The sequence below is a fragment of the Kogia breviceps genome, chromosome 17, assembly GCF_026419965.1.
Source record: "Kogia breviceps isolate mKogBre1 chromosome 17, mKogBre1 haplotype 1, whole genome shotgun sequence".
Lineage (NCBI taxonomy): Eukaryota > Metazoa > Chordata > Mammalia > Artiodactyla > Physeteridae > Kogia > Kogia breviceps.
In genome coordinates this window covers 12,526,927-12,548,227 of record NC_081326.1, presented here as the reverse complement: position 1 = coordinate 12,548,227, position 21,301 = coordinate 12,526,927, and the positions used below count along the sequence as shown (strand labels likewise).

At 36.4% G+C, this 21,301-nt stretch overlaps 1 protein-coding gene and 1 non-coding gene across 4 annotated transcripts in view; one reads left to right on the top strand and one right to left on the bottom strand.

Annotated features, from left to right (window-relative positions):
• PREX2 (phosphatidylinositol-3,4,5-trisphosphate dependent Rac exchange factor 2) overlaps positions 1-21,301 on the bottom strand; it is a 286,917-nt gene that overhangs the window by 206,294 nt on the left and 59,322 nt on the right. For all 3 annotated transcript variants that reach the window (XM_067017094.1, XM_059042584.2, XM_067017095.1), the window contains exons 2-3: positions 2,541-2,612; positions 1,306-1,428 (exon numbers count right to left, since the gene is read on the bottom strand). In XM_067017094.1, coding sequence (XP_066873195.1) covers positions 1,306-1,428; positions 2,541-2,612 — 195 coding nt within the window. The remainder of the gene's footprint in view (positions 1-1,305; positions 1,429-2,540; positions 2,613-21,301) is intronic.
• Positions 10,309-10,437, top strand: LOC131744311 (small nucleolar RNA SNORA42/SNORA80 family). The gene has a single exon (XR_009332098.1). It is a non-coding gene; the product is annotated as a small nucleolar RNA SNORA42/SNORA80 family (small nucleolar RNA).

Below are 21,301 nucleotides of genomic sequence, written 5' to 3'. Positions count from 1 at the left end.
AAAGACATGTATTTGGAAACACTGAGTGCTGTTTTATACAGCCAGTAGAAAATGTATTGAATTTACTTATTTCAAGAGATGGGAGAAACCAGAAGAAAACAAACTTCAGAAATAGTTTAACTAAATTCATGGCTGACAGATTCATAGCGTGTTACTGAGGAAATGGACGTCAGGGTGCAAGATTCCCATGTGCAGCCCGGCACTGAGATAGCAACTACTCCAGCTGGCAGGAGATGTGCATTCTTTCATGAAAGGGAACAGTCTGGATTAAGTGGATACAAACACACGTGGCTTATAATTTTGCCCAACGAAAGCCTGATCTTCCTATACCCAAGGAGTCTCTCCCTTTAATATAATTACTTTTGCGGAATATTTTCTGACTCTAAAAATAACATTTACAGTGTCTGCTCACCACATACAGAAATACATATCTAGAAACTCCGTATCATTACTTTATGAAAGACCGGAAATCAAAAATAAACGAAAATTGATTTCTATGACAAAATATTCCTACACAGTTTTAAATAAAACACTAATTGCACAGCATTTTGATAAGTAAATGGATTCAAACTGGTATTCTGAAAATCAGCATCAGCAGAGAGGTGGAAATAGCAGCATCATTTTTCTTTTGTCAGTATGAATGCCCTTTACTTCTGAAGACGATTTTCACCATACAGGTGGCTTTTTACCTTGCAAATCGATTGCATAAATAATTTCAGCTATCATGTGCAAAGGGATGAAAATGATCATACAAGCACGACATATAATTTGAAATAACCAAGTACTGGCTTGTTCTTCTTCGGCACTGTTCAGTACAAGCCTCTGAGAAAAATTCAGATGCAGGCATATGTGTACCTAGAGGGACCAGGTCTGTTCACCTCCAGGTTAGTCACAAGTCGATTAACAAGGGAATGTTTTGACTAATAAAAGGCTCATCATACCATTGTAAAAGTAAGGATTTTCTGCTTCAAAAGAGAAATGCTCTATGTTTGAGGGGAACATAAAAATCCATTCATTATGAAACAGCCTGAATATTCATTAGAATTCAAAGCTACAGAGGATGCAGAAAACTAACTCGCTGGGAAAAAGAAAAGTCTGTTTATTCTTCACTGAATAAAATGGATGATGTGAGGCCCTCTCCCCTTTTCTGGCTCTAAGTGGAAGATTTCATTGGCCTTAAAAGACCCCAAACTTTTGGTGTCAGATTTTACTTCTAATGCTGAATTCCCACATGCCACTGTGCCAAAAGTGAAACTTTAAATTTTAGGGCGAAAAGCTTTTAAAATAAACAGAAAGTGATCCTACAAAGTGAAGAAAGCAGGTTCCCACTTCTTGCTGAGCATTAGGTTCTGGATGTAAGCATTCTTCCACGACTTTTAAGAATTCTTTATGTACTGCAAGGATATCTTCAATGTTTGAGAACAGCATCTGTAAATAAATGTGTAAGTGCAGTAGTGAAGCAAGTTTTTAAAAAATTCTATGGGAGTAGAGTATTTTCTCTCCAAGTTGAAAACGTCAGGGGAGAGCTGTCCTTCCCAACCCCGCGGCTGGCAGAGCAGCCATTCTGTCTGGACATCCTCTCCCCTCCCACACAATTCTGGGAACCAGGAACGTAGCCCCGGCTCTCAGGACAATCCAGAGCAACTGAATCCAAGCATGGTCGTTGTCCCACCCCACTAAGGACAGCGGACTGCAGGTAAAACAGCGCGGGCAGATTTGCTGGCAGGCTTTGGGGGTTAGGGCTTCTTTGCCCAAAGAAGTCCCTGCTACGGGAATCAAAGTACCTGCATGTCCCTTTGAGTAACAGGTGTCTTTTGCTTGCAACCAAAAGCACCCAAACTAAAACACTCCATGGTAAGGACAATGGACACGTTACTACTGAGTTTAGTGGGAAGCAGTCAGATGTGCCTATAAAGTCCTCGGGAATTGTTTATTTTCCATAAAATAAAACAGCAAGTTGGCATCCAAAATAAATATCCATGATGACTTATACAATTTCATTGAATAATGACTATAACACAATTAATTTTCATTTACCATCCCCGCCCCCTTTTCCCCCAAAACTCTTCACAATTTTCCTTCCCTACAGTTTAAAAGGAAATGCTTATACATTTCTGAGCTGAGGATACCGTGTGGACTTTTTCTGCCCCAGTGGACCATCCAAATCGTTCGGAAGCCGCATGTGCCCACATCCTGCCCCCCCAGGCCCTCTAGCAATCCCCTCACACATGATGGTTCAGCTCCTTCCCCCTCAAGAGACCTGAAGGCTCTTGGACTTGGGGTTCTTTTTTTCCTCCTTTCAAACGTTTCCAAGGTCTTGGCAAACATTTCTCTCTGTCTTCTACACCAGCCTCATAACCCCCGCTTCTTTTCCCAAACCCTAGTTTCCCTTTTTCTCATTGTTGGCCAAACAATGACTGGTGACCGGCACAGAGCGTATCCCGGAAGTGGCGACAAGCTGACGAGCCCTGGAGGCAACATCCCACGGGTACAATTTCATCTGAGGGGACCTCGTGCTGGGGTCGAGGGCACCTCCTCACCTTCACCGTTTCTTCTGTTACATTTTTGTCAAGCTTCGACGCAGCGCACTGGTTCATCCGGTGTAAGAATGCCTGCAGGAAGCAGGAATAGATACTATGAAGGCAACATTGGACTTGATCAAATAACTGAGTGTTGATCTGAATTAATTGTTTTTTATAAGAAACCAAAGTTTAAAAATCCAATAACTATCGAGTGTAACAGTTTTGTTGTAAAAGGCAGAAACCTTGTGCGTTGCTTCTCCTACCTGGGAATTATATTTCCTTTATCGTTTGGGAGCAGGACCAAAAGTAATCACGTAGATATGAATTAAACGTATCCACCGAGATCTCAAAGTTCTGCGGTAAAACACGCAGAATCAAATGTTTCCTAAACTTCTAAGTCTTGTGAAGCGCACAAGACCAAAATCTAGCCAAAAATGGGATTTCTAATACAAACAAAAGGGCCAGAAATTCTAAAGGGAGCCCTTTGGAAGTGAGAGAAATTGAGGAAGTGAGGGAGGAAGGGAGAAAGAAAGGGACCTTCAAGAAGGAATGGAAGAATTTCCCATCCCCTCTCGCCCCATTCAAGTTTTAGGAAGCCAGAATTTGTATTTCTGGAATCAGGTCTGAGCTCTCCACTGCCCTATGGTAGGCAAATGAGTTCATTTGTATTTCAAAGACCTGGACTCTTCCTGATGGTCATTAAGCCCATGACTAAATAAGCTATTATTTTAGCGAAGAAAAAAAGGATAAAAAGAGTTATTTATACTGAGCCTTAAAAGAGAAAGTTTAGAAGGAAAAAAAGACAAGACTTTCTATCCAGCAAATACAAGACGTTGTCCTCAAGACAACGTCCACTAACTACCTAGTGACCACGTGAGACCATCCCTTCCCTTGTCTGTCTTAAGAACTCCAGCCACTACCTGCCAAGTCAGGGCACATAGAAGCTCGAAGGAATCTCAAGATACTGCATCAAACAAATGAAAATTAATGTAAGAATTTCATTTAAAAAAAAAAAAAAGGAGTTCATTTTTGACATGCTATATTTACAAAGATTTAAAAGATTCACAAAACCCAGGATTGTGGATAATATTCCAAAATTACCACCCTCAAGACATTGCTAATAACAGTATAAAATGGCACAACACTTGTGAGGACAACTTACAATGTATCTCAAACTTTTAAGTGGGCATTCCGTTTAATTTAAGCAGTAATTCTACTTCTAGGAATTTATCCTAAGAAAATATTCAGACAAGGGGTTTCAGTGTATTGATTACAAAAGTGGAAACCACCTAAATGCCCATAATTAATGGGATCATTTACTATATTATGGTACATGCAAACTACAGAATACTGTGCAAAAGTATAATCACAAATGCAACGGGATGAAAATTATATATACATATGTGCGTATACAGCAAATGTCTATAAAATACTGTTTGGCGAAAAAAATTACTAAACAGCATACTGGATGTGCACATACCTATACATACACACTTTCGTGTATATATATACATATATACACACACACACACACAACTGTATATGTGTGTACATATACGTATATATTATATATATGAATATTACACATGTATATAATATATACATATATACACATGTGTAATGTCAGTGTGCATTCGTACTAAGAAAAAATATGCAGCATATACCAAAATGCAAAGTGATTACCTCCAGGTAATAGGAAGATGACCTTTGTACACTTTCTTACTGTCAGAATATCTGGCTGTGTGCATGTTGTAACTTTTGTAAAGAAAAATCACAAAATTATTTAAAGGAAACAAAACAAATGGGCCACAGATCTCACTCCTAGCTTTAGCTTCAGCACCATCCTGATTCCTGATTCAATGGGTTCACGTTTCAGATTCCTTAACTACAAAGCCACATCAGTACTGACAGCCTCAAATGAATGAAAGAATTCAGCTGAATTAAATAAAATGAATATGAAAGTATTGGATGTCACCTTAACTTTTTTATTGGAAACGTGATACAATCTTTTGAAATATTATCTAAAGTTAGGTATGATTGGCAATGGAGAGAGATTTTCTAATTTTCTGACCTTAAGTGCCTATTTTAATTAGTGTTACTCTAATTTTTAATTTTAGTTTTGTTTTTCTTGAATAGTTTTCCATATACCTATGCTAAAAATGCTCCTTAGCTCTTTCCGTTTAGTCGTAAAACAGCACGGTTGCTTTGGTTGCTGAGTTTACATTTCATATTAACCAAATAGAAAACAACCTCTCGTGCAAGCAAAACTTAAACTTCACTTCTACATGTATAAACCTTATCTTCATAAACTGAACTCAGTCACATTCTGAAACCAACAAATTGAAGACAGGAGGTAGTGAAAATGAATCAAACTATGAGGTAGAAGGAAACATACAAGCTAATAAAGTAAACTCTATCTTTATCTGACTTTTTATCTTCAATCTTCCGTGACAAAGTTACTACAGAACTTTTTGTTTAACTGCATATGAAAGAAAACCTGGAACTTCTTAGCATTTCTAACCAAGCATTTATTTTTCCCAAGAGCCTCAATTTATACAACAGTGAAGGCAGATTTAAGACAGTTTGCTCAGAGGGCAAAATCATGAAAACCGTTTGACATTTTTTACAAAATGTGTTAAGTCTTCCTCTCTGAAGATAAACAACGTGTTCTCAGAATCATCCTTTAACAACCAGAATCTACAGAGTCCTTTCAGACTTTGGTAAACTGGGGCATTTACTCTTTCTCCTATCAATCAAGGAAGCATTCATACCCTAGTCACAAAAACACATGAGATTTAATATGTTTTATCTCTGTATTCATTCATTCTCCCTGGTTCAGAATTTCATCAGAATTAGATCATCTTCATTCTGATACAAATATATGGAAAATAAGTATCAGAAAATGGCTTTTAATGCCAGTGGTTCTCAAACTCTTCACTGTGTATAAGACTTGGAGAGTTTCTTCCAAATGCACATTCTCCAGCCCTGTCCCCAGAAGGTCTGATTCAGCAGATTGGTTCAGGACCCAGAAATCTGCATTTTGAGCAAGTTCCCTAATACACTTGGTCCAGAGACCACAGCCTGATGATCTTTATGTTTATTCTTCCAAAGACTAAAGAAACAGACTGTGAAACAAATAAGTTAAGACTCAATGGGAAAAACGGATTCACTTATTTCACCTTGACTTTCAACTCCAGGTCATACTCCCTCTATGTACAGTACCCTCTCGCTCAGCCACTTGGGGTTCCTGACACCTCACCACAGGACCCTCCCCCCAACAATGAAAATCACAATCTGGGCTGCGTAAACAGGTGATGATAACCTCTGAAGGCTCGTGAGATGCACAGACAGGTGAGCCAGGTAAGACAGCCTAGGTCACCTTTGGAGGAAGGGAGGCTCGCAGGGGCCCCTCCCTGCACCTCCAGCTTGCAGGTGTGTAATTAGCGCAGCACACACTCGGCAAACCAGGGCTCCCCTGAGGATGCTGCACAGTGTATTCCCAGATATCACTCTAGTTGTGGGCTGCTTTCTTCCCATTCAGAGAGCTCTCCTCACCTCTTCAATTTGCTCTACCGTTGTTTTCCTCTCAACAAGAGTTTGATAAAATGTATTAAATGTGATACATCTGTTAAAGTTTGAGAAAGCTAAAAATGCCACAAGTTTGCTACCAAGAAATCAAAAGAAGGAAGAAAACTCTTTCAGGTATAATAGGGAGGTGACAGCAATCCCCTTTGGCTTTGTCTGTCCATCTGGGCCACTGCCAGCTCAAAAGTAAAGTCCATGATGAGTTTTATTCTCAGAATGCATTTGCTTATCTTATAATTTCAGGGTACTAAATGATCACCTTTCTCAACTCATTTTTGTCCTTCCCACTCTTTACATCAGTCAGGCACACACAGCTCACTCTCAAATATCGCACAGATTTTTACAGTTCGCACTTTTAATTCTAGATACCTGATCCCAATCTGCATTTCATATCATACAGGGATTAAAACTTATTACTCCTATAAATATTCTACATTCAGAATGATTTTAGCAGCAACCTGTCACCTTGAAACTGTGGATATTTAATATCAAAAGAGATGGATAAATTTTCCATATGAAGGATTTAAGAGGAGCCGCACTATTGCGGAAAAAGTGTACTCATTTCATGAAAATACGTGGAAAAAATAAGAGTAAATATTTTCCTTTTACCTCTTGAACTTTAAAACAATATTATGACATCAAAATCCTTTGGAAAACAGTGTTTTGTTTTGTCTTCCTGAGAAAAAAACAAAGTCTTATTAAGTGAAAAAGGCTTGTCATTTGAGTTTGCCTTGAATACCTGGTTGATCGTGGCACCATTTTATTGGAATGGAGAAGTCGAAATGAGGAGTAATTGTTGGAGTGGGAGGCTCAGCTTGTCCTGGCCATGTTGAACTTGAGATGCCTACTGGACACCAATGTAGAGATCTCAAGTAGGGAGGTAGCTGTACTGATCTTGGTTTCTGAGGGGAGTTCGAGGCTGAAGTTAAAGAGTTGAGTGCCCCTGGCACAAAGACATAACTCAGGGAAAGTGTTCATAACTCAGGGAAGAGAGAAGAGACAGCTGGCCCCAGTTCATTGGAGAAAGTATATAGATAGAGAAGGAAAAAAAAGCCCCAGGACATAACCTTGGGGGCACTCCAACATTTAGAGGTCAAGCAGAAGAAGAGAAACCAAAGAAGGCAGTAAGGTAGGAAGGAGCAAAACCAGGAGAGTATAGTGCACAAAAGCCAACAGAGAGAGGGCTTCAAGAAATAAGGAGTAGCCAATCGCTTTAACAGTGCTGAGAATTCAGGTAAGGTACAAACAGATATATGACTTGACAACACAAGGTCGGTCACTGGTAATCTTAACCATGGCACTCCCAAATGAATGGACAGAAGGAGAAATGGAAAATAGAAAGATGGAGTCTATAACCACAAAAAACATTTAAAAGTTTTTAAAGTTTTGCTGAGAGAGGGAGCAGAGATATGGAGGTGAATTTAGAACAAAGAACAGTTTGTTTTTTAAGCTAGAAAATACTAGCTCAATTCATCTTTCGAGTTAACGTTTTATGTTCCCTTATACTTTTGGCAAATTCTTCATGAATTCTCCAGTCCACTGGATCTCACTTTTTCCTGAATACCCATTGAGTCCCAATTTTTTGAGTAGGACTCCTTTATTTAATATGCAAAAAAGTAATAGACATGCATATTGTGGTGTTAAGGTCTGTAAATTTAAATACATATTAACTATTAACCACTAAACAAAATTCAATGATAGGCATTGTTCTTGGCAGTGGTTCTTAAACATTTTAATCTCAGGACTCCTTTACACTCTTAAAAATTACGGAGAACCACAAAGAGTTTTTATTTATGTGTATTATATCTATCAATATTTAATATGTTAGCAACTAAAACTAAGGAAAATTTTAATATTTGCTACCCCAAAAATTCATTTATTTACAATTTAAAATTAACAATTATAAACCCATTACATGTTAACATATATAACATACTTTTACAAAAAACAGCTATCTTTTCCTAAAAAATTTTAGTACAAAGTATGGTACTGTCTTACAAGAATGCAAATTTCTTTAACGTCTGGCTTAATAGAAAATAGCTGAATTCTCAAATGCTTCAATGTATTGTGATATATTGTTTGGAAACATATTTTCAATGATAGTTGGAAAAGGGAAAAATATGTTCATTGCTATAACATTTTCAGTGAGTTGTGAATATTCTTCTTTAATACAATAACAAAATTCAATAAGTGGTAGTTTCTTAAAGGTAGTCATGATGTGGAATCTGAAACCGTATCAGTGAACTTTTCATACTCTGTTACCTTAAAACCCATTGACTTATCTTGGAATTTAAAGAGACCTTTTATCCATGTTTGATGTTGTACATTTTTTAATAGTGATTCACTAAAAGTTATGCATATCTTCCAAATATTAACACATTTCATTATTCAATATTAAAAAAACACATCACATTAGTTAATATCAGTATATCCAACTCATTAGAAAAGTCTTTAAGCATAAGGAAGCTGCCAAGCTCACAGTGATAGACATAAATTTTCCAAACTCTAAATTCACTTGAATTTATCACCATAAGCAGCTGCTGTTTCAAGTAAATATGATGTTCCACAGCAACTCAATCAATCACATCCAGTCTTTCCCTGGAGACAACCATACACTTGCATATGCAGCAAAGTACCTAGCTATATCTCCCATCTCATCTCACAGAATATTAAACAGATGTGCTTAAGAGTCAAGATTTAATAAAATTAATAATTTTTACAGCTTTATCCAGAACATTCTTCAATGTAACCGGCATTCCCAACCACCCACGCAAGTGGGTGACAGTGAAGTATACAGTGACAACTAGTACACTTTGGTGCCACTGCATTGACTCACGCTAAAGCACCAGCAGCTTTACACATCATTGCTTTGCACCATTAGTGCAAACATCAACACACAAACAGGTGAAAACAGAATTACAACTTACCAGATCACAAACGCCTGAGCTGAAATGTTTGCCAGAAGCAGTACAGGTTAGGAAATCCTGAACTGTAACTGATAAATTATTGAAGGCTCAGTATGGACAAGTCTGAGGATTAAAACTCCAGGGGGACACAGTCAAAGGAGGGAGGGGAGGGCTCACACTTTTGTGAGTTTTACCTCCAGGAGCTTTACCAGTTTCTCATAGTGAATATCAGAGTGAAATCTTCTCCTGTGCCTGTAGAGGGAGGGGGAAAAGTAACCATTTTGAAATACATCAGAGCATTCTGTTCTTCTTAATGAGGCCTGCTCAAGAGGAAACTATTTTACCAGAGTCTACACTATTGGGGTTATAGCAGAGCCTAACTGAACTGTGGGAAGAGAAATGCTGACTCCTGCCTGCTCTAGTCTAACAGATGGGAAAAGAAAACTATTCAACCCTAACTTACACTTGCCAACTTTTTCCATATAAGGAGGGGGGACTACTGAGAAAAAACTGGTGAAGTTCACAGCTCAGGGACACAGGCTCACCAAAAGACTTAATCATAAGACTACAGAACACTTCCCATCCCCCCACATCTTACTTACCACACATTAAAGGCCTATTTACCAGAGTTCCTTTCACATAGTACATCATGTCTGGCTTTCAACCAAAAATTACAAGGCATACTAAAAGACAAAAAAAGCAGATAGAAAAGACAGAGGAAGCATCAGAACCATACTCAGATATGGCAGAGATGTTGGAGTTATCAGACCAGGAATTTCAAACAACTAGGAGTACTATGCTAAGGGTTCTGTTGAAAAACATAGACAACATGCAAGAACAGATGGACAATGAAAGCAGAGAGATGAAAATTCTAAGAAAGGATCAAAAAGAAATCCTAGAGATTTTTTTAAAAATATAACATAAATGAAGAATGACTTTGATGGGCTCATTAGTAGACTCGAGTAAAGAATCACTGACTTTGAGGAAATGGCAACAGAAACTTCCAAAACTGAAAAGCAAAGGAAAAAAAAAAGACTGAAAGAAATGGGATAGAATATCCAAAAACTCCACAGTTCTCCAAAATGACATAAGGTATAATATATGCATAATGGGAATAACAGAAGGAAAAGAGAGATGAGAGAACAGAAGAAATATTCAAACAATAATGACCAAGAATTTCCCCAAATTCATGTCAGATACCAAACCACAGATTCAGGAAAGTCAGAATACCAAACAAGATAAATGCCCCCCCAAACTCCAAAATTAGACATATATTCAAACTGAAAAAAATCAAAGATTAAAAGAAAATCTTCAGGCCCGTCCCCCTGGGCCTCTCATAGTGTCCCATGCCAGAGCAAACTGGCCCAGAACCATTGCCTGGCCTCTGGCCGTAGGCTGCAGGCACTGAAGCAGGTTGCACAGTGGAAAAAAAAATTAAATTAAATTAAATAAATAAAAGAAAATCTTGAAAGAGCCAGAGAGAAAAACATCTTACTTACAGAGAAACAAAGAAAATAATTACATTTGACTTTTCCTCAGAAACCATGCCAGCAAGAAGAGAATGGAGTGAAATATTTAAAGTGTTGGGAGTAAAAAAAATCACCAATCTAGAATTCTGTACCCCGAGAAACTATACTTCAAAAGTGAAGGGGAAATAAAAACTCTCAGACAAACAAACATGGAGTGGTAGACCTGTCTTGCAAGAAAGAGTAAATGTTCTTAAATCAGAAGGCAAATGATATGGGTCAAAAATTTGGATGTACATTAAAAAAGAAGAAAATATCAAAGAGAAGGAATAAATGAAGGGAAAATAGAAACTTTTATTTTTCTTATTCTAAATTGATCTAAAAGATAAAAGTTTGTTAAAAAAAACAGCAACAATGTATTCAATTATGCATGTATATATGTGTATACATACACATGCTTATGTATTCTTATGTATAAGTGACATGAATGACAGCAATGATACAAGGAAGAAGAGGGAGGTATTAGGAATATTTTGTTATTATAAGGTACTTGCACTACCCATGAAGACTTATAGTTTTATTTGAAGGTGTACTTGAATCACTTGTAAAAGCATATTGCAAACTCTAAGGCAACCACTAAAAAAAAAGTTTAAAAAGAAGTATAATTGATATACTAAGAAAAGAGAGAAAATGGAATCAATAAGATGCTCAATTAAAGCCACAGAAAGAATGGAAGACAAAAGCAGAAACAAAAGGGCAATAAATAGAAAACAGTAACAAATATGGGAGATATTAATCCAACTATATCAAGAATCACACTGAATGTCAAGGGTCTAGATACACCAATTAAAAGAGGTTGTCAGAGTGGATCAAAAAACAATACCCAACTCTACTTTGTCTAAAAGAAACCCACTGTAAATATAAAAACACATATAGATTGAGAAAAGGGATGGTAAAAGATATACCATGCTAACATTAATCAAAACAAAGCAGGAGAAGCTATATTAATTTCTGACAGAGCAGACGTCAAAAGCAAGACGAATTCTCAGAGATAATTAAAAAGATGTCAATTCTCCAAGAACACATAACAACTCTTAACATGTATGTGTCTAACAAGAGCATCAAAATACATGAGGCAAAAACTGATAGAACTGCAAGGAGAAACAGATGAGTCCACTATCATTGTTGGGGACTTAATTTTTTATCAGAAGTGAAAATATCCAGCAGGCAGAAAATCAGTAAGGACACAGCTAAACTCAACAACATTATCAATTAGCTGGATATAATGGACATTAATTAATTATATCCAACTATGCAGAAAGTACATTCTTCTCAAGCTCACATGGAACACTGACCAAAACAGAGCATATTCTGGGGGATAAAACACATCCTAACAAATCTAAAAGAATAGATATCATAAAATATCTGCTCAGACCACAATGGAACTAATTAAACTAGAAATCAATAATAGATAGAAGACCCCAAAATGCATGGATATTAAACAATACACTTCTAAATAACACATAAGTCAAATAAGAAGTCTCAAGAGAAATAAGAAAACATTCTTAAAAAAATGAAAATACAGCTCACCAAAATTTGTGGGACGCAGCAAAAGAAGTGCTTAGAGGGACATTTATAGCATTGAATGCATACATTAGAAAAGAAGAAAGATTTGGACTTCCCTGGTGGTCCAGTGATTAAGACTCTGTGCTTCCACTGCAGGGAGCATGGGTTCAATCCCTGGCCAAGGAAGTTGCACATACCATGCGGTGCAGCCAAAAAGGAAAAAAAAAAAAAGAAGAAGAAAGAAAGAAAAGAAGAATTAAATCAATCATCTAAGTTTTTGCTTAGGAAAGAAGAGCAAACTAAATCCAAAGTCAGCAAAAGGAAAAAATAATAAAAATTAGAGGAGAAATCAGGAAAATTTAAAACACAAAGTCAATAGCAAAACTCAACAAAACCAAAAGCTGGTTCTTTGCAAAGATAAATAAAATTAATAAGCCACGAGCCAGATTAATGAGAGAGAGAGAGAGTAGAGATGCAAATTACTAGTATCACAAATGAAAAATACAACATTATCACAGATCCCATGGACATAAAAAGGATAATAATGGAATATTACGAAAAACATTATGACCACAAATGATAAGTGAAACGGATCAATTCCTTGACAGACAGGATCTGCCAAAATTCACACAAAAAGAAATACAATTTAAATAGGACTATATCTATTTAAAGGAACGGACTCAATATTTAATAACCTTCCAAAATAGAAAGCACCAGACCAAACGAGTCCACTAGTGAATTCTATGAAACATTTAAGGGAGAAATTATATCAATTCTCTAGAGTGTCTTTCAGAAGACTAAAGTAGAAGAAATATTTCCTAACTTGTTCTGTGAGGCCAGCATCCCTAATACCAAAATCAGACAAAGATTTCACAGGAAAACTACACACCAATATCACTCATAAACTAGATTCCAAAATCCTAAACAAATAAAATCCAAAAATGTATAAAAAGAATTGTACGCCACAGGCAAGTGGGATAATCCCAGATATGCAAAGCTGGTTTAACATTTGAAAATCAACTAATGTAATCCATCACATCAATAGTATAAAAAGAAAAACCATATGGTCATAACAATAGATGCATAAGATGCATCTGACAAAATCTAACAGCCATTCACAAAAAATGCTCTCAGCAAACTAAGAATAGAGGAGAACATCCACAACATTACAGAAAGTCTTTTAAAACCCTAGAGCTAGCATTATACATAATGGTGAGAAACTAGAAGCTTTCGCTAAAAAACAAAACAAACAAACAAATATAACAAAACAGAAAAAGACTTACAGATACAGAAAACAAACTAGTGGTTACCAGAGGGAAGCGGGGTGGGGAAAGGGCAAAACAGGTTAAGGGAATTAAGAGGTACTAAATAAATAAGTCACAGGGATGTAATGTACAGCACACAGGATATACTCAATATTTTATAATAACTTTGTATGGTGTGTAATATATAAAAATATTGAATCACTATGGTGTACACCTAAAACTAATATAATATTGTAAGTCAACTATACCACAGTAAATAAAAAATTAAAATAAGTTTTAAAAAGAAGAAACAAGAAGCATTCCCACTAACATCAGGAACAACACAAGGATGTCTCCTCTTACCACTCCTGTTCAGCACTGTATGGAATTCCTAGCTAATGCAAGACCAAAAAAAGGAAATAAAAGTCATATAGATTGGAAAGAAAAAATGAATTTGCCTTTGTTTGCAAATGTATAATTGTCTATGTAGAAAATCCAAAAGAATTAACCAAAAAACTCCCACCACTAATAAGCAATTATAGTAAGGTCGTAGGATACAAGGTTAATATACAAAAGTCGATCACTTTTCTATGTACCAACAATGAACAAGTGGAATTCGAAATTGAAAACCCAATACTTGTACATTAGCACCTCCAAAATTAAATACTTAGGTACAAATCTAACAAAATATATACAATATCTGTATGAGGAAAACTACAGAATTCTGAATAAAAAAATATCAAAGAATAATTAAATATTCCACATTCATGGATAGCAAGAGTCAATAATGTCAAGATGTTAGTTCTTCCAACTTGACCTGTAGATTTAACACAATTCCAAATAAATTCCAGCAAGTTATTTTGTGAATCTCAATGATTCTAAGTTTATCTGGAGAGATAAAAGACACAGAATAGACAATATTGAAGAAGAATAAAATCAGAGAACTGACTTTACTTGACTTCAAGGCTCACTATAAAGCTACAGTAATCAAAAGAGTGTTGTATTGGCAGAAGAATAGACAAATAGATCAATGGAACCCAGCAGAGGCCCCAGAAATAGACTCACACAAATACAGTCAACCAATCTTTGACAAAGGAGCAAAGGCAAAAAATGGAGAAAGAACAATCCTTTCAACAAATGGTGCTGGAACAACTGTATATCCACATGCAAATTAAAAAGAAGCAGCAGCAGCTAGACAGGGACCTTACATCTTTCAGAAAAATTGATTCAAAATAAATCATAGGCCTAAATGCGAAATGCAAAGCTAGAAGATAACATAAGAGAAAATATAGTTGACCTTGGGTAGGGTGATGACTTTTTTAGATACAACACCAAAGGCAGGATCTATGTAAGAAATAACTGATAAATTGGACTTCATTAAAATTAAAATTTCTGCTCTGTGAATGATAAGATAATGAGAAGACTAGCCACAAACAGGGAGAAAATATATGCCAAAGATATATATGATGAAAGACTGTTACCCAAAATATACAAAGAACTCTTAAAACTCAACAAAAAGAAAAAGAACAACCAGATACTTAAAATGGGCAAAAGAATTGAACAGATACCTCACCAAAGAAGATACGTAGGTGACAAATAAGCATATAAAAAGATGCTCAAATCTTATGTTATTAGGCAACTGAAAATTAAAACGACAATGAGATACTACTACACACTTATTAGAAAGGACAAAATCCAAAGTACTGACAACACCAAAGGCTGGTGAGAATGTGAAGCAATCAGGAATTCTCGTTCGCTGCCGGTGGGAATGCAAAACGGTACAGCCACGCATGGGCATCCATCGCTCTACAAACCATCAAAAAAAAAAAAAAATATATATATATATATATATATGTGTGTGTGTGTATGTGCCACATCTGGATTATTCAGGTGCCTAAAGAGATCACAATTCTACCTAAACAGCATATCACAAAATCCAGTGGAAGCCCTTTTTTTCTTTTTTTTTTTTTTTTTTTTTTTGCAGTACACAGGCCTCTCACTGTTGTGGCTTCTCCTGTTGCGGAGCACAGGCTCCAGACACACAGGCTCAGCGGCGATGGCTCATGGGCCTAGCCACTTCGCGGCACGTGGGATCTTCCGGGACCAGGGCACAAACCCGCATCCCCTGCATCGGCAGGTGGACTCTCAACCACTGTGTCACCAGGGAAACCCTGAAAGCACTTTTTAAAAAAATATTTATTTATTAGTTATTTATTTTGGCTGCATCGGGTCTTAGCTGCAGCACATGGGAATCTTCCTAGTTGTGGCACGTGGGATCTTTAGCTGCGGTTCTTAGTTGCGGCATGTGGACTCAGCTGCGGCAGGCATGTGGGATCTAGTTCCCTGACCAGGGATCGAACCCTGGCCCCCTGCATTGGGAGCACAGTCTTACTCACTGGACCACCAGGGAAGCCCCCAGTGAAAGCCCCTTTAATGTTGTTTTCTTATGATTCAGACCCAAAAGGATTTGTTGTGTCATAACTGTTGAGGACTTTTTAATTCCTGCTCAATTTCACATCAGAAGATGTTTTACTCTCTTTCAGAACAACTATTAATTCAAAGTGAACATCACCACCATCTGAGAGCCTAGGTAAAGATAATTTTTCATCACACCATCCAGATTTTTTAAACTCCTTTGGCTGAAACTTCTCCCAGGATTTGAGGATAAATAAAACATTATTTAGTGTCTTCTATTTGTCTTCAGCACGCCAAAGGCAGCATGATAAACCGTGATCTTCAGGAGTTTTCAGGGAAAGAATTCATCTTTGTCAGCAGCTAATTAGTGCACTAACTACACACAAGACACACAATTTTAAAGATGTTTAATAGGTGGCTGGAAAGTCAAATGGACAGAAGATGAAAGAGAAATCAGAATCATTCTCAATGGAATTATAGTCGTGTAAAATTATTAAAAGTAAAAGTGAAAATTTAGGAAATTTATTGAGATGGTTACAATAAAAACTACAATAAATGCAAACATTTCTGAAGTGTGTCGTTTGTTAATTTTTAAAGTTTTGCTAAGTTTTTGTTACTTTTTAAAAATTTTTGCTTTATGTGTTTTGTGATTTTGATTCCCACCATCTCATCTCACAGTTCAGCCTATAAAAATAGGTATACTGGAGCTGTCTTTCTTGGATATTTAACTTCCATCGACCTAAGGCAATGAGTTAGTCTAAAGCAGAAGTCGAGAACACTGGTGGTATTTTTTTTTTAGTAGAGGTATTTTTAAACATAGAACAGAGTGGTTAAAACATTGATTCAACTGCTAACGTTTAGAGAAATAACAGCATTCACATAAAAGTAACTATAGTCTCTCTTCAGACACTAGGGAAAAATCAACACATGTCTCACATTCCTGAATGGCTGCAATGGGCTACAGCAAAGGCAGCCACAAGTTTTCATTTGCTTCAGTCACCACTATTCCTTATTATCCCTACACCAAAGTGCAACGTTAACTTTTATTCTCACGCTAATGTTGTTACCATTCTTACACCAAAATCCATTTTATTCATGTTTGTGACTTAGAAATTTCCACAGCCATTTCAGTTTTCAGCCCATAGTCTTGAGGTTTTGCAATGGCCCTTTTGGCTCTGATAAATTTTTAATACTGATCATTCCAGAGTTCTAAGTTTTAAAATAGCATTTTATCTTAAAGTATTTGAGTGAAAAAGTATTCCCAAGATAAGAGAGACATAAAAACTTTAAATAGAAAAACTAAGAAAACTTAACACCTAGTTACTTAACACCTAGTTTTTCAAAGATTTCACAATCAAGTTAGATGCTAATTCTTAGAAGTGATATTTTCTACAGACAACTCTGCAAACCATGTCTACAGCTAGTTTTCTCAAAGACTGAAAAAACTCTAAGTCCTTTATTTTACACTATTAATTTTTTAAAATAAAGTGACTTTTGGGGCAATAAACTCTTCTTGGCTTAGACATTCTAAGTATCATTTGATTTCTAATGATCTTCTGTTCTTTGTATTGTTTTGGGTGATGGATCTCTCCAGAATAGTCAGGGATACACCAAACTTTAGGGAGAAATCAACTAAATAAAGTAAGTAAGATTAAAAACACCCAATGACTACAGTCAGCTGTTCTGAAACCCCTCAAAATTAACCCTCCATGTTCCCCCACAACCCACCTGCAAACAGCTACCCACATACCTATACAGACACAGGATGCCTCCTAGATGTGGAGTTCAGCCCTATGGTTAGCATCCATGAAGCAAAAGGCCCTAAGCCTCAGTTTCCTCACTCAGTAAATCAGGTTAATAATAATAATATTTATCTTTGGGACAGATGAAGAAATTTTACAGAGGTCATTTTTGTTGGCACTTGGCACAATGCTAGTGCCTAATTAGGACCCAATAAATGTTAGCCAGCCAACACCACTGATGAACACAGATAAAAAAATCCTCAACAAAATATTAGAAAACAGAATCCAACGGCACATTAAAAGGATCATACACCATGATCAAGTGGGGTTTATCCCAGGAAAGTAAGGATTCTTCAATATATGCAAATCAATCAATGTGATACACCATATTAACAAATTGAAGAATAAAAACCATACGATCATGTCAATAGATGCCAAAAAAGCTTTTGACAAAATTCAACACTCATTTATAATAAAAACCCTCCAGAAAGTAGGCATAGAGGGAACTTACCTAAACATAATAAAGGCCATATATGACACACCCAGAGCCGACATCATTCTCAATGATGAAAAACTGAAACCATTTCCACTAAGAGCAGGAAAAAGACAAGGTTGCCCACGCTCACCACTATTATTCAACATAATTTTGGAAGTTTTAGCCACACAATCAGAGAAGAAAAAGAAATAAAAGGAACCCAAATTGGAAAAGAAGAAGTAAAACTGTCACTGTTTGCAGATGACATGATACTGTACATAGAGAATCCTAAAGATGCTACCAAAAAACTACTAGAGCTAGTCAATGAATTTGGTAAAGTAGCAGGACACAAAATTAATGCACAGAAATCTTGCATTACTATACACTAATGATGAAAAATTTGAAAGAGAAATTAAGGAAACACTCCCATTTACCACTGCAACCAAAAGAATAAAATACCTAGGAATAAACCTACCTAAGGACAAATGACCTGTATGTAGAAAATTATAAGAAAATGATGAAAGAAATTAAAGATGATACAAACAGATGGAGAGATATACTATGTTCTTGGATTGGAGGAATCAACACTGTGAAAATGATTATACTACTCAAAGCAATCTACAGATTCAATGCAATCCCTATCAAACTACCAATGGCATTTTTCACAGAACTAGAACAAATAATTTCACAATTTGCATGGAAGCACTAAAGACCCTGAATAGCCAAAGCAATCTTGAGAAAGGAAAATGGAGCTGGAGGGATCAGGCTCCCTGACTTCAGACTATACTACAAAGCTACAGTAATCAATACAGTATGGTACTGGCACAAAACAGTACCAGTGGATCAATGGAACAGGATATAAAGCCCAGAGATAAACCCATGCACATATGGTCACCTAATCTTTGATAAAGGAGGCAAGAATGTACAATGGAGAAAAGACAGCCTCTTCAACAAGTGGTGCTGGGAAAACTGGACAGCTACAGGTAAAAGAATGAAATTAGATCACTCCCTAACACCATACACAAAAATAAACTCAAAATGGCTTAAAGACCTAAATGTAAGGCCAGACACTATACAACTCTTAGAGGAAAATAAAGGAAGAACATTGTTTGACATAAATCACAGCAAGATCCTTTTTGACCCACCTCCTAGAGAAATGGAAATAAAAGCAAAAATAACAAATGGGGCCTAATGAAGCTTAAAAGCTTTTGCACAGCAAAGGAAACCATAAAAAAGACGAAAAGACAACTCTCAGAATGGGAGAAAATATTTGCAAATGAAGCAAATGACAAAGGATTAATCTCCAAAATATACAAGCAGCTCATGCAGCTCAGGGTCAAAAAAACAAACAATCCAATCCAAAAATGGGTGGAAGATCTAAATAGACATTTCTCCAAAGAAGATATACAGATTGCCAACAAACACATGAAAGGATACTCAACATCACTAATCATTAGAGAAATGAAAATCAAAACTACAATGAGGTAGCACCTCACACCGGCCAGAGTCATCAAAAAATCTACAAACAATAAATGCTGGAGAGGGTGTGGAGAAAAGGGAACTCTCTTGCACTGTTGGTGGGAATGTAAATTGATGCAGCCACTATGGAGAACAGTATGGAGGTTCCTTAAAAAACTAAAAATAGAACTACCATATGACCCAGCAATCCCACTACTGGGTATATATCCTGAGACAACCATAATTCAAAAAGAGTCATGTACCCCAATGTTCATTGCAGTGCTATTTACAATAGCCAGGATCTGGAAGCAACAAAAGGGTCCATCAACAGATGAATGGATAAAGAAGATGTGGCACATACACACAATGGAATATTACTCAGCCATAAAAAGAAACAAAACTGAGTTATTTGTAGTTAGGTGGATAGACCTAGAGCCTGTCATACAGAGTGAACTAAGTCAAAAAGAGAAAAACAAATACCACATGGCAACACATGTATAAGGAATCTAAAAAAAAATTTTTTTTAATGGTTCTGAAGAACCTAGGGGCAGGACAGGAATAAAGACGCAGACATAGAGAATGGACTTGAGGATACGGGGAGGGGGAAAGGTAAGCTGGGAAGAAGAGAGAGTGGCACTGACATATATACACTACCAAATGTGAAATAGCTAGTGGGAAGCAGCTGCATAGCACAGGGAGAGCAGCTCCATGTTTTCTGACCACCTAGAGGGGTGGTATAGAGAGGGTGGGAGGGCGACGCAAGAGGGAGTGGATATGGGGATATATGTATACATATAGCTGATTCACTTTGTTATACAGCAGAAACTAACACACCATTGTAAAGCAATTATACTCCAATAAAGATGTTTTTTTAAAAAAGAAACTTGATATTGGGGGATATTTGTTGTTTTGCAGTAGTTGAGAAAATTTTCTGCATCTTGGTGGATATGTAACAAAACTCATAGATACAGTCTGAATAGACATTAGCTTTTTCTTTGTTATTTTACATATCCCAGGTCAGAACAAGATACATAAAATATTTTTTAGTTATCATAGCTTTTTTCTTTTTCCTGGAAGGAATGTTTTCTTCTTTACCTGCACCCAACTTGCCTCATGAATATTCAACTATTGAGGGCACTGCAAGCCAATAACCATGGAAATGAACTCATTAATAACAGTTTGGTGGCTCTTATTTGCCTTATGAAGTATGTAGAAGTATTTATGATATTCCTATTTCATTTTCTTCTTGGTTTTTGAAATATAATGGGATTATCGATAATAATGTTACCCCAGATTTTCACAGTCGAGTTTATTTTTCTCCTACTTCTTGAATCTATAAGTAAATGCTTTCAGATATTTGCCTTCTTGCAGATTGTTAATATAATTTTCATGAAGAAAATTATGAATAGAAATTATGAATGGTTAAAAACCATTTTAAAATTTTAAAATATTTTACAGATTTATACAGACACAATACATTAGTGCATTGATTAAAACTTGCTGGGTGGATATTGTGAAAATGAATGATCTTTCTTGAAGGTCCTATTTCACAGATTAAGTATGCTGTAATTAAGAAAGTGGCATCTAGCAAGTGTATTTGGTGATAGAAAATGAAATAGAAAAAAATAGTAATAATGGCAAACAGTTATGTATTGGTCCTTGATGTGCTGGTTGCTTTAATATATTAATTTATTTAGTCTTTACAACAAGTCTATAAAAGTGGATGCCATATTACTCTCATTTTACAAATATGGAGACAGCCTCAGAGGGGTAAAGGTGATCGTGAGATGTCACACATCTAGTAATTAGCAGTTGGGATTTGAACCCAGGCAGACTGGCTCCAGAGTTCAAGCTCTTAACTGCATTACATTCTTATCTTCTATTGAATTTTGCCAAACAGGATTACCCACTGTCTGAACACC